Genomic DNA, 14,615 nt, shown 5'->3' with positions numbered 1-14,615 from the left:
GGGGGCAGGACAGTGGAGGAGATTTCTCTCCTCTCGCTCCCCCGCCCCTCTCCATTGAGATAACACAGCAGCCGTTCACTACTGAACGGCTGCTGTTTAAACTGAATGATGAGCGATAAAGCTCATCGTTTATGCAGTATAAAAGATTAGTGAGGAGCTCATTGTTCAGTTTAAACAGCGGCTGTCCGGTACTGAACGGCCTCTGTGTTATCTCAATAGAGAGGGGCGGGGGAGCGAGAGGAGAGAAATCTCCTGCACTGTCCCATGTCATATTATGCAAAATCAGGGGGGGGGGTGGGGGGAGTAATTCTTAAATCCTGTTACAATATTAGTTTGTCAAGTTTGCTAATACAAGCTTTTTTCTTTTCTTCCCAGGAGAACTGATGGAGAGCCTGGTTCCACACCCGGAATTCAAGATGTTAGGTCTTCGTAACATTCCTCAGATGTCTGAACACTCCCTGGCGTATAGTACATTTACTTGGCATGGTCTCCTCAAATATCTGAGACAAATGCTCATTGCTAATGCAAAGATGGAAGAAGGTGCAAGCAGTCATGTAGCAGAGCTTAAAATAAATACCGATAACTATGTAGTTTGAATGTGTTCTTGTAAGCTACTTGGGTTTATTTATGTTGGATATTCCGCTGGTGACTTTGGCCAGTTGAGTGGAAAAAATTCTCCTTCAACATACAGTAAAGAAGCATCTTTACTGGCATATAGTGTGGTTGCAGCACCCACAGTCCAAACTCCACCAAAATATACGACAGCAACTCCCAAACTAGAACAGACACTGTATTTGTGTCCTCAGCTAGACATGCACTTGGCACTTTTTAATACTTTTTTTTTCATCTGTTTTGGGTCATTTTAAACTTTATGGTTAGAATTTAAACCCTTTGGAAACAAAAATATTTAGCTGTTGAATAGCTGTGTCTGAAGAGAGCCTGAGATCTATGTTCTCAGTAAGTAGTACAGGGTCTGTAAGATAAAGGGAAATTTATGTACAGCGCACCTGTCTCCTGACTTATCTGGTTTACTAAATAACTCCATTCCCCATGAAATAACAATTCTGGAGCATCTTTTCTTTGACAATCTAGAATTCCTTTCATTTTTAGAATTTTTTGCATAAATTGACAACTGGGTGTTATGTGTTTGACAAAGAGAACACTATGTCCCTGCATAGTTTGACACTGTCATTTGTGATTTAACATGCAAATAAGGAAGATGTAACAATGCCTCTGCAGTGCCATCCAATAGGCGGCGCTGCAAAGGAAAAGGTCAAGCATTAATTTAAGGGAATGCTGCCGTCCAATAGGTGACGCTGCAGAGGTATTATTCCATCTTCCTTATTTGCATACTACCCAGAGAAGCATAGATGGCCTTATAAATCTCCTCACTCACCTTCTTGGTGCTCTCCCTAAGGAGAAATGTGTCAGACTATGTAGGGATGCCCTCACCTCTCCCTCCCATTCCAAACTGGTAAAACACAATTATCAATTTATTCATAAACTTCTAGGAGGATTTACAGAGGAATGGCACAGTTCAGACTTCTAGGGTATGTTCCATATTACCGTAGTTCTTTCACTATGAATATAAGTATTTACTAAAATAGGCAGGTCAGAAGATGAGATAGGTCCTCTATTATGGTAAGTTGCAACTGTCTGCTATGAAAATGCGGTAGATCTAAGAATGCTTACTATATCTTGTAATTAAGCACAATCCAATGAAAAATATTGTTCACTGACATATAGTATTCTTCATGGACAAAAGTGTGTTGACCAAAATAGCTGCACCTTCCCTTTTGGCAGTTACAGCTATTTTAGTCGCACTCATTGCTAAGCGGTTAAAACCAACCATGCAGTCATACAATATGTACAGCTTCCTGAGATTAATAGCGCTTTGAAATAAATAATGCAATGTCCATAGACAAGCATTAGGAGTAGAATAAGTCCATCCAGAAGAGCTCTTTGACGTTGAAAACCTCAATTAATCAAAAATCTTCTCTGCTAAAGCTACCTACTCCTGCATACTTTCCAACCTTCCCGATTTAGTAGGACAATCCCACAAACTGGACCCCAAAAGCGATATATAGGGGACAGGGCGTCATGCTTCAGAATTTGTCATTTTAAATGTTAGGAAGTATGCCCCTGTCAATGTAAGTGCTGATAAGATATGCATAGAACCGCAGCTTAACTGCAGTGGTAGCCAGACGGGCACAGAATGAGACCGAAATGGGCACCGAAAAATGATCTGCCCTTGTTTCAGCTTTTTGTCCAGTAAGTTCTTGAGGAATTTTATCAATACTGGAAGGTTCTAATTTGAAATATTAAGTTGTATAAAAAATACATCAGCTGCGTAACTATAACTTCACTCTAACGTAAGAATATTTGTTTTAATTTTAGGCATCAACTGGCAAGTTCAACTCCCATCTGAAGTAACAACGAGGAGAAACTTTTTGACGGCTGACCTGCAGTTCAATAAATCTGTAGCAAACCTTGCTATATTTCGTGGAAAAGATCTTGAAAGTGCCTCGCCCCGTGAGTCTTGTTGTATAGTACATTGAGACAGGTTTAAACACTGAAAATTCACCAGTTTTCTGGTGCAAACCAGAAGATTACCTTGCATGCTTGACACTACATCTAGGCTACCTTTGACACCGGCAAGCATGATATCGGGCCGAGAAACCCAGCCCAATATCGAGCTTGTCAACGTGCATTTTACCAGCGGATGCGAGGTGTTTTGCATGCAAAAACGCCTCGCATCACTTCTCTGAAATTCCGATACTCCGGCACTTGTTGCATGCTTGTCGGAGGATCAGCAAGTGTTTCCCATTGATTTCCTTGGGAAATATCACATCATACGGCATGCGATGTGTTTGATTGTCCCATTGAAAACAATGAGCGATGCGTTCTGAGGAACGCGAAAAAATAGCTTATGCAGGATTTTTGTTTTCTTTTTGCCCTTTTAAACCTTGCAGCATTGCTGTGAGGGAAAACCTTGTTCATCTGTATGACTCTATTCAAAAGAATGGATTTTATCTTCAAGCGAGTTTTGTGCATCTTGCAATGCGCAACTTGTGCAAGCTTCATGCTTGTGTGAACGTAGCCTTCCGTGTTTAGACACTTTCAGTCACTTTTTTTGTTGCTTCCGACAAAAGATGAGTGAGTTTATGAAAAAAGAGGCCTGACCTAAATGCAACATCGTGTGCAAAATCTGGCATAAACTATACCAAGTAATAATTTTAATACTGATGTCTGTGGCCGATGCTGCATCTCCTATCAGTTTCCTGGTCCCCATAGGTTGCGTGGGCCCAGTCCACTTTTTAATGGGCTAGTGCACACACCACTTTCCAGTTCCCAAACAATCCTGACAGGTCCTAGGTTATTTAGGGCTACTCTGTCCATCAGCAGAACCCTGTGCAATCAGTTTTCATATTGCAGTTAATGTGCATAAGCGACCCAGCTTCCCTGACCCCTGCATTCCTGACTTTGGCTTGTTATCCAACTATGGATTCCTCTTGTGCTGGCCCTGACCCTCAGCCTGTTTTTCTTCTATGCAAGTTATCTGCCTCCGCTGGCATTGGCCTGTTCCTCAACTGTCTCTGTCTACCGCCTCTGGTATGGTATTACGAAAAACTTGACCAAGTGTGTCAGCTGCCTCCCATCAAAGACCAGATCCCAACTAGTTAAAAGAACCTCAGCTGCTGCACCTTGATCTAGCCTCAAGTCAGTTCAGAGTCAGTGGTTCAACAATTGCAGTGTGCTTATACCATGGATCCCGCCTCTGCCCAGGCTAGGAATGCACAAGCGGCCAGAGAAGCTGCATGTCATCGTATGCAACAAGACCAGATGCTTCAGAACCTGCAACAGATCTCGAGTCACGTGGAGCCACTGGACACTGCTGTTAATATCAAAGGCACAGCTCAAACCATAGTTCAAGCTGCATCCCAAGATTGTGCTCACATTGTAGCACAGGCAACTCCTTTGCCAGGTCATAGCTCATATGAGATCCTAACCATCACATTACAAAGGAGACCCAAACTACTGAGTATAGAATAACAAATGTAGGTAGAGCATGGACAAAGTTAAAGGTGGTTTACAGGCAGCGCCGGCTATCAGTGCCAGGATATGCTGGGGTCAGAGCAGAAGCCGCTGCTCCAACTCCTGTGTAGTGGCCGGTGCTCATTGAAATCGATGGGATCCCAGCCTATAATTACAAATGCAGGCCACTACACAGGGTCAGCTTCTGCTCTGACCCCAGTGCATCCCGGCATTGAAGTCAGCGTTACCTGAAACGCCAATTTAAAATATGTAATGTGTGTTAATATGTGAAAAAGGGGATCACGGATTGTGGTGCAAAAGAAAAGCTGACCTGGAAACAGTGTCCAAAAATGAATATTTTGTAGGCTGGTTGGTAGTAAACGCCAGAACTGCATGTCTGAATTAAAAACAAGAAATCTAATCCCTTTTATACTGAAATGAGTCAAAGTGGTAAATAATAACCAATAGAGTACCAAAAATTAAAGAATCGAAAAACTTGTGTTTAGCACTGAAATATTCCATATGCACACTAAATAAAGGAAAATATACTAAAGCCGAATAGATAATGCATGTGATTTTCAAAAGCGGGAAATAAATTACTTTTTTACCTGCCCATGTATGTCTATAATAGCATATAAGGAAGTATAGCTGCTTTCTGTGTATTAATAATAATATTAATAATAATATTTTCTATACATTATATTCTGCAAGAATGCTGTAAATAACAGGGGTTACCTCATTCCTGTAAGAGTATGGGGGAAAAAATCCTAGGCTAAAAATTGTGTAAAATAAGGAAAAATGCATACTTCTTCACTCTAGTTGCAACCTGTCTTGCTCTGGAGCCCTGAGGCCCACCACAAAAAAGCAGTCAGAGAGTCATGTGCTGTTTGTTGTGCAGGTGATCATTCGGCCAATCACAGCCTACAGCAGTGATTCTTCGATGACTGCTGAAGCTTGTGATTGGCTGGTCGCATGTACCATGACTAGCATCTTCCGTGTTTCCAGCAGTGGGCTCCAGTACTGGACGGGGAGCTGCTGGAGTAGGGGAGTATCCATTATTTTACACAATATTAAACTGGTCAGTTTAAGTATCAGAAAACTTTAAGAACACAAAAAAAGACCCAGATCATTGTGTATTGTGACTGCTTCCCCAGTTGAGCACATGGAAATGCATAACGAGCCATGTCTATCATTAACAATTGCTTTTTCTCTACGGTTTTATTTCAGAGGGCTTCAGAGATCCAGCACTGTATACTTCTTGGTTGTCACCAGATAATTCATTTAGTGTTTGGAAAACGTCAAGATCTTTCAACAAATATGAGAAGTCCGCCACTTTAATGAGTAATAGTCAAGGCCTGTTGAAGCCTTTGGACAGCATTGTTGGAAAAGCATGGAATATGTTTGCTTCAAGGTATGAACCTCGTTTCTTCCATATTTTTTTTCTTCTTTGTGTATAGGGCAGCAAGGGAGCACAAACTAAGCTGCAGTAGAATGGACTTTCATTTGCTAATGCTATAGGGAATAACTAGAAGAACGTTTATTATAAAAATTTTTGAATTACTTTTTTTACAAAATGCGATTGTTCTCAGTAAGAGAAACCAAGTAATCTTGTAGATAAAGCCTTTTTAATGGCTAACAAAAAATTATATGATGTTATAGCAAGCTTTAGAACCTCCTGAGGGTTCATTCTCTGGCATGTTTTTACAAGTGACACCATGTGTTTGTAACACAGGATCAGACTTTGGTAATTAAGGGGTTAACAATCCCCTGCTTAGTTGGTTACTCTTCTCTCCAAACTCCAGCTCTGTTCTGAAGGCAGGAATTTTAAAAGGTCCACTTTGGTGAAAACACATTCTTCCATGCCTGCCCCCTCACTTGACCGCCTGCCGCACTCTGAGGTCTCCTCTGTGTAGTGCAACTTTCTATATGATGCTTATTGGGCACCATCTTAATGAAAGATTTTGGAATCCCTTTAACATCTATCCTATGATGCATCAGTTTAGTATTCGCTAAAGCCTATGCAATTTCTGCCTCCTGGGGAAAAATGGAATTATCATTATCTTCTATAGAGGTTCCATATGGTATCTTGAGGTACATGGGTCCACATTTGTTGTAACTGAGCCTCTAGAACATGCTAAGTCATAGGACGTCAAAGTCTGCATCCAGTATGGTCCCAAACATGTTCTATTGGCGATTTAAATGTGGCGAGCAGGCCACAGAAGTGTGACAATGTTGTGGAGGTATTTCTATTAGACCATTGTTATGGCAAGACCATTCATCTAATCACATCACAACTGTAATCATTTGCATATCTGCAAATAACTGCATGCTGAGTTTTGCAGCAAAGCAATAACTTCTATGTCCTTTTTTTTTATTTTATTTTTTTTTACAATGAGTGTATATACCGGGGGTAGGCTACATAATGACTAGAGATGAGCGAACGTACTCGGTAAAGCACTACTCGTCCGAGTAATGTGCTTTATCCGAGTATCTCCCCGCTCGTCCTGAAAGATTCGGGGAGCGCCGCGGAGCGGGGAGCTGCAGGGGAGAGCGGGGAGGAACGGAGGGGAGATCTCTCTCTCCTTCTCTCCCGCCCGCTCTCCCCTGCTCCCCGCCGCAACTCACCTGTCAGCAGCGGCGCTCCCCGAATCTTTCAGGACGAGCGGGGAGGTACTCGGATAAAGCACATTACTCGGACGAGTAGTGCTTTACCGAGTACGTTCGCTCATCTCTAATAATGACTCAATGCATAAAAAAATATCACCAGAGTGGCTCTTTAGGGGTTCCATCACCAAGTTCATTCAGCCTGAACCACTGGCAATATGAACCCAGGACAGGGATGCCTATTGATCCCATGTATGTTATTCTGAAAGACTGCAACATTTCAAAATAAACTCACTTGAGAGCAGAGATCCAAATCCTGGAGGCAGGTCATGCTGGTCTCTCCTTGCCCAGCACATGTTGTCTGACAGCTCTCTGTTATTGTACATGATGCAGGCGGGAAGAGGCTGGCGCAGCCTGCCTTCATGGCTCGGAGCTCTGCTCTCAGGTCAAACTTCAGAGTATGTTTTTTTTTTTTTTTGTTTGTTTTTTTTCTTGTTTCTTTCTGAAATGCCAAAACCTTTCAGAATAAAACATGCACTGAGACAGCAGGCATACCTATCCCAGGTAGTTGTCAGAACAAATGGCGTGGTCTGCAGCACAATTTTTATTTTTAGTTTTTTCTCCCTAAACTAAACAAAGGAAACCTAATGGTATGCAGAAAAACTGAAAGCTTTCTTTGTTTTGGTTTTTTTTTGTAAACACTAGAGATGAGCGAGCATTGTCCTTAGCAAGTACCTGAACGCTCGGAAGAAAAGATTCGGGTGCCGGCGGGGGAGAGCGGGGAGGAATTGGGGGGGGCGATCTCTCTCTCCCCTCCGCTGCCCCCTGCTCACTCCCGCAACTCACTGCTCACCCGCGCTGGCACCTGAATCTTTTCTTCCGAGCGGGCAGGTACTCGCTAAGGACAATGCTCGATCGAGTAATTGTCCTTAGCGAGTATGCTCACTCATCTCTAGTAAACACATTGAAATCAATGGGGAAAAAAAAAACTTTATTCCATTTCTTTGCTCCAAAAACGGAACTCACAAATGGAACGCCCTAACTGCATTTCAAGAATTATATCGTTCCTACACATTCTGTATCTCTGGTGTGCAGCTTGCTAATGTTAAAGGAGTTCGAGAACTTGCAACCCCACCTTGCCGCAGAGTTGGGAAAGAAATATGGGTCTTGAGACAGGAATAAGGATTTATGCCACATTTCTGCTGAAACTTTAGCAGTACCTTTCAAATTGCAAATACTTATCACAAAGGTACAGAACGCCAGTTAAGGTACATAGGATGTACCCTCCGTTTCACAGATCTACTGGTGATGCACATATTTGGGGAGTTTGTCCAGCCATAGCTCCATTGTGGCAAGGTGTTTCATTGTTAAATAATACATTTACGCAGCTCATCAATTTCTGTTTTCCCTGAGTTGGCCTTATTGTCTATAAATCTTGAGGATGGGTCCAGTAAACCTAAAGACGTCCTCTGGTACATCATATTAGCAGTAAGACGTGTTATACCCAGATTGAGGAAATCTTCTCCACCTCCCTCTTGATTGATGTGGGTGGAAGTCCTGAACTCCTTTAAAAGAGTTGTTGGAGTTTGAAAAAAAATGGCTACAAATGAGTTAATATAAAAAAAAAGTGGTACTTGTCCATCCTCTCCGATAACCTGGCTCTGAAACTAATGCGGTTCTCCTGCTTTTTGTTTACAAACTACTATCACCTGATCTGTCAATCTGAGACATAGCAGTCAAGTGCCGTTCTCCTGGCATCATGGCTCCCAGAATCTGAGCGGTGATGCCAGAAGAACAGCATGTGACCAATCGAGCCTTTGACTGTAGCGGTCAGACTGTAAATGTTCATAAAGACCAGGAGGATCGCCCGGGTAAAGGATGGATAAGTGTAGCCGCTTTCATTATTTTAACACTTTTGCAGCCATTTAAAAATTAAAGAAAGAAATTCAGAATTGCACAACCCCCTTTAATGTCCTCACTCACCATAGTCTCTTCCATGTACAAAACATATCCTACATTTTATTCCACTTGGTTGCCCTGGACCAAATTCAGGAACTCACCCACTCCTACTGCACGGCTCTGCAATGATTCCATACCCTCTTGGGACTTTGGTTTTTCTATATGGCACAGTCAGAAATCCCCAACCCACCCCTTAACCCTTCTTCCTCTTAGCCCATTCACCCTCTACTTTTAGGTTGATAAACTATTTCTGTAAAAGTTGACTTATCTTGCTAATGTTTGACTTCAAATATTATATTTCAATACCTTTTAGTATGTCCTTCTCCGGAGGGTATACCCAATTTATAAAGCTGTGTAGCACTTAATTTTGTATTAAATGTCTGAAGTTACATCAATATCATTGCACCATAAAATAACATAGAAATCGGTCGTTAGAATGGCAACAATGAAATTGTTTGGGTGGTGTTAGTCAGTAAAGTAGCTCATGACTTGCTTTGCTTTTTCTATTTCAGAGCATATGTTCACCAATACACAAAATATGGCATGGAAGAAGAAGACTTCCTGCAGGGCTTCACAACCCTTGAACAAATTATTTCCAGTTACTCCACTTTATGACTACAGGTTTTTGTTTGTTTAAATGTTGAAAGATTCCTTTAAAAAAATTAAAAAAAAAATATTAAAGGGGTTCTGACATGAATTATTTTTTAATGCTTTACCAGCCATTGTTCCCTGGTCTGCCTAATGGACACAGAGAACCCACGATTTAATGGCTGTTAAAGCATAAAAACATGATACTTACCTTGTCTCCTGTTGTTGTTGACATCGGGGGGGGGTCATCTCCCGGCAGGCGCTGCTCTTCCTCTTCTTCCTCCACGACCGCGCCGCTCCAGGATCGCGTGCATGCGCAGTGGAGAAGTGCCCTCTGACAGGAGTCAGGATGGGCCGCGTCTCCACTGCGCATGCGCAGAATCTCGGAGTTCAGCAGGACGGACGGGCCGCCCACAGCAAGCACTGCTTGTGACGTGCTTGCTGTGGGCGGCCCATCCATTCACCTCGGAAGTGGCTGACGGACGGAGCAGAGCAGGAAGCTGTCATTTTGACCGCTCCTGCTCTGCTTCTACAAGCCACAGAACAAGATGCCGGCTGGAAGGGACATGCCTGGCGATCGGTCCTGGCCAGGCAAGGTGAGTAAAATTTTATTTTTTTTTAGTGTCAGAACCCCTTTAACCTGTAATCTACATGAGATCAGTGTGGTCCGCCATTCAAGACCCCTTTCAAAAGTCTGTTCTTCTGAAGCACCAGCGTACAGTTGAGCATTGCAGCCTCTTCTCGGACGAGTGCCTTCTCATTCATTTGCTTGTCGTGTAGCCTGAGAGCAGCTTGGTCCCATTCAAGTGGCCATATCCGGCACCACCAATACAAAATGTACGGCGCCTTGTCTGATCTGCAGGGAGCAGATTGCAGCAGTCTTCTGAGAGCACCACGCTGGTCCCAAGTGAAGAACGTCCACCATTTGGATACCGATGACCTATCTGAAAGAAACCCCTTTAATGATGCAATGATTTTATTTATTTGCTTGTTTGGAAACAGATTATGCTATAAAAATAGCAACCGCACCTTATTTGTGAGAGGAATGTATTTTTTAATAAATAATATATTTTAATAATTGTTATTCCTTTATTAAACTGTTTGTGTAGTTATTTTAGTATGTTTTTAGATGAGCTTCCATCCTATCAGCATGTTAGTTGTAATTTACTTGTTGTCCCCCAAATGCATCATTTAAGTGATTATATCGCCGGTCACATGCTAAATGATGTCATTAATTGAGATCAAACTGATGTCCCATAAACCTGTCACATGGGCTAAGACACTCCCATGTTCACGGGATGTCACTGTTTATTGTATTGTATAGGTGCGTCTTTGAGCAGCAGTGACCGCACGTGTGGTCTCATGTGTCCGGCGTCGTCTCTGCAGTCCAGCGCTCTGGCAGCTCATACAGCTATCTGAATTTTCATGTACACGGGCAGATTTGAATTGTGGAATCCAGAGGCAGACGCCCGCTCCAGATTCCGCGGCAAATACCGCCCATAGCATGCTATGGAAAAGTGATTTTTTTTTTTATATTTATTTATTTATTTATTTATTTTTTCATGCTCACGAGCATGAATTGCGGTTTCTGCTTGTGGAGGAGAAATTGCAGCATGCGCCATTTCTGCACGGACTGCTTCCATTGAAGGCAATGGAAGCCGTCTGATCCGCGGCCCTCCCACTATTAACATTGCAGAAAGGTTGCGGATTCCGCATCATCGCTGACACAGGAAAAGCAGGAGTTGAAAAAAAATAAAAATAAAAATCTGTACTACGCATGTCCAACGGTGAGCCGTGTGGACCATCCACAGTACAGATTGAAGAAAAGAAAAGCAGGTACACACGAACGCTGTTGCTGCCAGGGACGGATTCCGCTGAGTAATCCCAACCACCTGTGTGCGGGCGGCTTAACCCTTTCCAATCCACTGTCTGACCTCTGAAGACATTATAATTTAAGGCTGTACAGCTCCGATGTTGGAAGACGTCCGTCGGGGTTGTCTTACTGTATATTGCCAGCCTATCCAACGTGTCATCTCATGCAGTACTGGCTTTAGCCAGCAGATAGCGCCATTGTAAAACAGCAGAAAAAGAGTAAGCCCCCTAGGAAAACCAGGATACAAATTGGATTGGAAAGGGTTAAGGGCCCTTTTAGACAGAACAATTATCCAAAAAATTGTTCAAACTAGCGAAAGTGAATGATTTTTGTTGGATTGTTGGCATGCATTTAGACTAAACAATTAATGATCATTCACTTTTCTTCCGTCCATTTTATGCAGGCATAAAAATCCTTGTTGGCTTGCTCATTAATTGCTCAGTTTAAATACTGATCGTTCAGTCGTTCTCATTCACTTATACAGCAAATGTGAACGACTGAAAGATTTCTCGTTTGAATGAGCCAACCATAATATCTGCTTGTATAAACAGGCTGCACAAGCTAAATCTGGCATTGTTCACTCTTTCAAACAATAACTGGTGTAAAAGGACCCTTGGTTACATAACATCACTGTACTGTGATTGCTGAACCAGGGGAGGCATGAACACTGAAGCCAGGAGTGAGATTATGCTGTGAGCAGATTCAGAGTAGAGACCGCAGTCCTGTGTATGTGAGGCCTTATTCACACGACTGTATATACGCAACTACTTAGCAGCGTCCAAAAATCGTGACCACCTGAAGCATTGGATTCAAATGTATTCATTCAGAAGAGTGATATATTTTTTTTTCCCTTCAGCCACATTAAACAATCGTGTTGGTAAAAATGGCACATTGGCAATCGGTTTTGGCCAATTTTATGACTCGTGACTTGCCGTATCTTTGGCAGAGATGCGCTGTAATCCCTCATGGGAGCTTGAAAAAAAAAGGGAGGGGAGGGAATTTAGCTGCTTCGAACGAGCCAATGATGGGTCTGCCTGTCCCAATAGGCTGCACTAGCGTGAATGATCGAGCAGTGATATAGCTCGCTGGTTTGCTTGTTCAAACAAAAATCAACTTGCCAAAAAGGAGCTTTCGCTGTATCGGTGGCTGGAATTGCATGGCCATATGGGGGGGTCCTATGACAATTGTGGCTACTGGGGGAATCGCTAAGTGGTACCATAGTAGGCACAATATTGGGAAGCATTTACACAGTGCTGTGTGATTGCGTTTCGGGGCTCCCTGACAGCTGCAGAAAACAGTGCTGTGACAAAAACCCCGAATGGAGCCATTGACTTGTATTGTGAAACGGGCACACCATTGTTGTCTGCTTTACTAGGTTTCTGTTTTTGTTTTAAGTTTTATTTAAAATACAGAATATTGCAGTTGACTACGCTAAGGTGCATTTACACTGCAAAGATGATCGCTCAAAAGATGGCTTTTGAGCGCTCATTTTGCATAAACTACTACTTGGTGCGAATGCCTATTAGTACCAAATAGTAGCATGCGAGCCGCCCAGAGCTATATTCAGGGAACAGACTGCCCACTGTTACCTGATTACATTCCCTTTAATCTGATACAGTGCAATCAGCTGTAATCAGCACTCCATGGGCAGAGCACAGCGTGTAGTCCTGCTTATCAGCTGTTCTGCTGAACGATGATTTTTAAGCAGAACTGAAATTCATCGTTCAACAGAAAACTGTAAAATGTGCCCATCTTTCACTCAACTATTATCGCTCAACAGATGGCTTTTGAGTGATAATCATTGTGTCTAAATGCGCCTTTATTCTGCGCTCGAAATATAACAGAAGTGAATAGAACCCTTGTAGAAGGGACACTAATGGGGTGTCTGTTTCACGATACAAGTGAATGGCTCCCTTTGGAGGTTCTGTAATAGCACTGTTTTCTGCAGCTGGCATGGGGCCCCCCGAACGCAATCACACAGTTTATTAAATAATCCAGCGTGAAAGCTCCCTTTTTAGGGTGGATTTACAGTAGGGTTTAATCTCTATTTTAACTTTGTCTCTCTGTTCCGTTTGAATCTATGTCTCTGCTTCAAAAACGGGTCTGTTTTTACCACTTTTGAGTCTATCCTTACAATAGGAATACCTAGGAATTGCATCCTTTCTGAAACATAACTTTTATTAAATAACACAAAGATTGCACATAGAAATGAAAATATATATTTTTAATATTGTGGTTTATTACTAACCACATTGTCAATGCTATCCCATATTCTGATAGCTGTCGGTCTATGGATATAGTTATATTTCCATTTGTAATTCGGCGGGTCAGTACTGGAGGGGATGATAAAACGGTCAAAATAAATAAATAAAAGGGAGCGTGCTGTAACCCTAGAGACCACTACCACCAAATAAGTTTTCAGAGCTGGAGGTACAGGAAAGCCTTCAGAGCACTGTCTATACTCTATAGCAGTGATGGCGAACCTTTTAGAGACAGAGTGCCCAAACTGCAACCCAAAACCCACATATTTATGGCAAAGTGCGAGCATGTCAGGGGGCGGGGCTTATCACGACATACTATTTTTTTTCCCCCCGTCATTCTAAAAAGGACCGGGCCACGTCAAAATAGACAGCACACAGATTTTGACTGCTTTTCGGATGTGGAAATGTTGCCGAATTCTGCAGCAAAAAGTAGTCAAGATCTGCACCCGGTTTATTTTGAAACAGCCCTTCCCATTTCTGCCACATGTAAATATACCCCAGCAATAATAGTGGCAACCCCCCCCCCCCTCCTTCCCCAGCGATAATAGTGACACCTCCAGCAGCGGCCCCAGCAATAATAGTGACCCCTCCCTGCCCAACAGTGGCCCCAGCAATAATAGTGACCCTCCCCCCAGTGGCCCCCAGTATAATAGCGACATCCCACAGCGGTCCCCAGTATAATAGCGACATCCCACAGCTGTCCCCAGTATAATAGCGACATCCCACAGCGACTACCAATATAACTGTGACCTCCCACAGCGGCCCCCAATATAACAGCGACCTCCCATAGCGGGCCCACAGTATGATAACGACATCCCAGAGCGGCCCCCAGTATGATAGCGACATTCCACAGCAGACCCCAGTATGATAGCGACATCCCACAGCGGCCCCCAGTATGATAGCGACATCCCACAGCGGCCCCCAGTATGATAGCGACATCCCAGCGGCCCCCAGTATGATAGCGACATCCCACAGCGGCCCCCAGTATAATAGCGACATCCCACAGCGTCTACCAATATAACTGTGACCTCCCACAGCGGCCCCCAATATAATAGCGACCTCCCATAGCGGGCCCCCAGTATGATAGCGACATCCCAGAGCGGCCCCCAGTATGATAGCGACATTCCACAGCGGCCCCCAGTATGATTGCGACATCCCACAGCGGCCCCCAGTATGATTGCGACATCCCACAGCGGCCCCCAGTATGATTGCGACATCCCACAGCGGCCCCCAGTATGATTGCGACATCCCACAGCGGCCCCCAGTATGATTGCGACATCCCACAGCGGCCCCCA

The 14,615-nt window shown here is 43.3% G+C and overlaps 1 protein-coding gene across 1 annotated transcript in view; it reads left to right on the top strand.

Moving 5' to 3' along the window:
* Window positions 1–10,236, top strand: part of TUBD1 (tubulin delta 1) — a 45,315-nt gene extending 35,079 nt beyond the window's left edge. Inside the window, exons 6-9 of the mRNA XM_066574561.1 lie at window positions 376–540; window positions 2,398–2,532; window positions 5,263–5,446; window positions 9,111–10,236. Coding sequence (XP_066430658.1) covers window positions 376–540; window positions 2,398–2,532; window positions 5,263–5,446; window positions 9,111–9,213 — 587 coding nt within the window. The 3' untranslated portion in view covers window positions 9,214–10,236. The remainder of the gene's footprint in view (window positions 1–375; window positions 541–2,397; window positions 2,533–5,262; window positions 5,447–9,110) is intronic.
* The last annotated feature ends 4,379 nt before the right edge of the window (window positions 10,237–14,615 follow it).

Source organism: Eleutherodactylus coqui, chromosome 1 (assembly GCF_035609145.1).
Source record: "Eleutherodactylus coqui strain aEleCoq1 chromosome 1, aEleCoq1.hap1, whole genome shotgun sequence".
Classification (NCBI taxonomy): Eukaryota; Metazoa; Chordata; class Amphibia; order Anura; family Eleutherodactylidae; genus Eleutherodactylus; species Eleutherodactylus coqui.
This window is presented reverse-complemented; position numbering and strand designations above follow the sequence as displayed.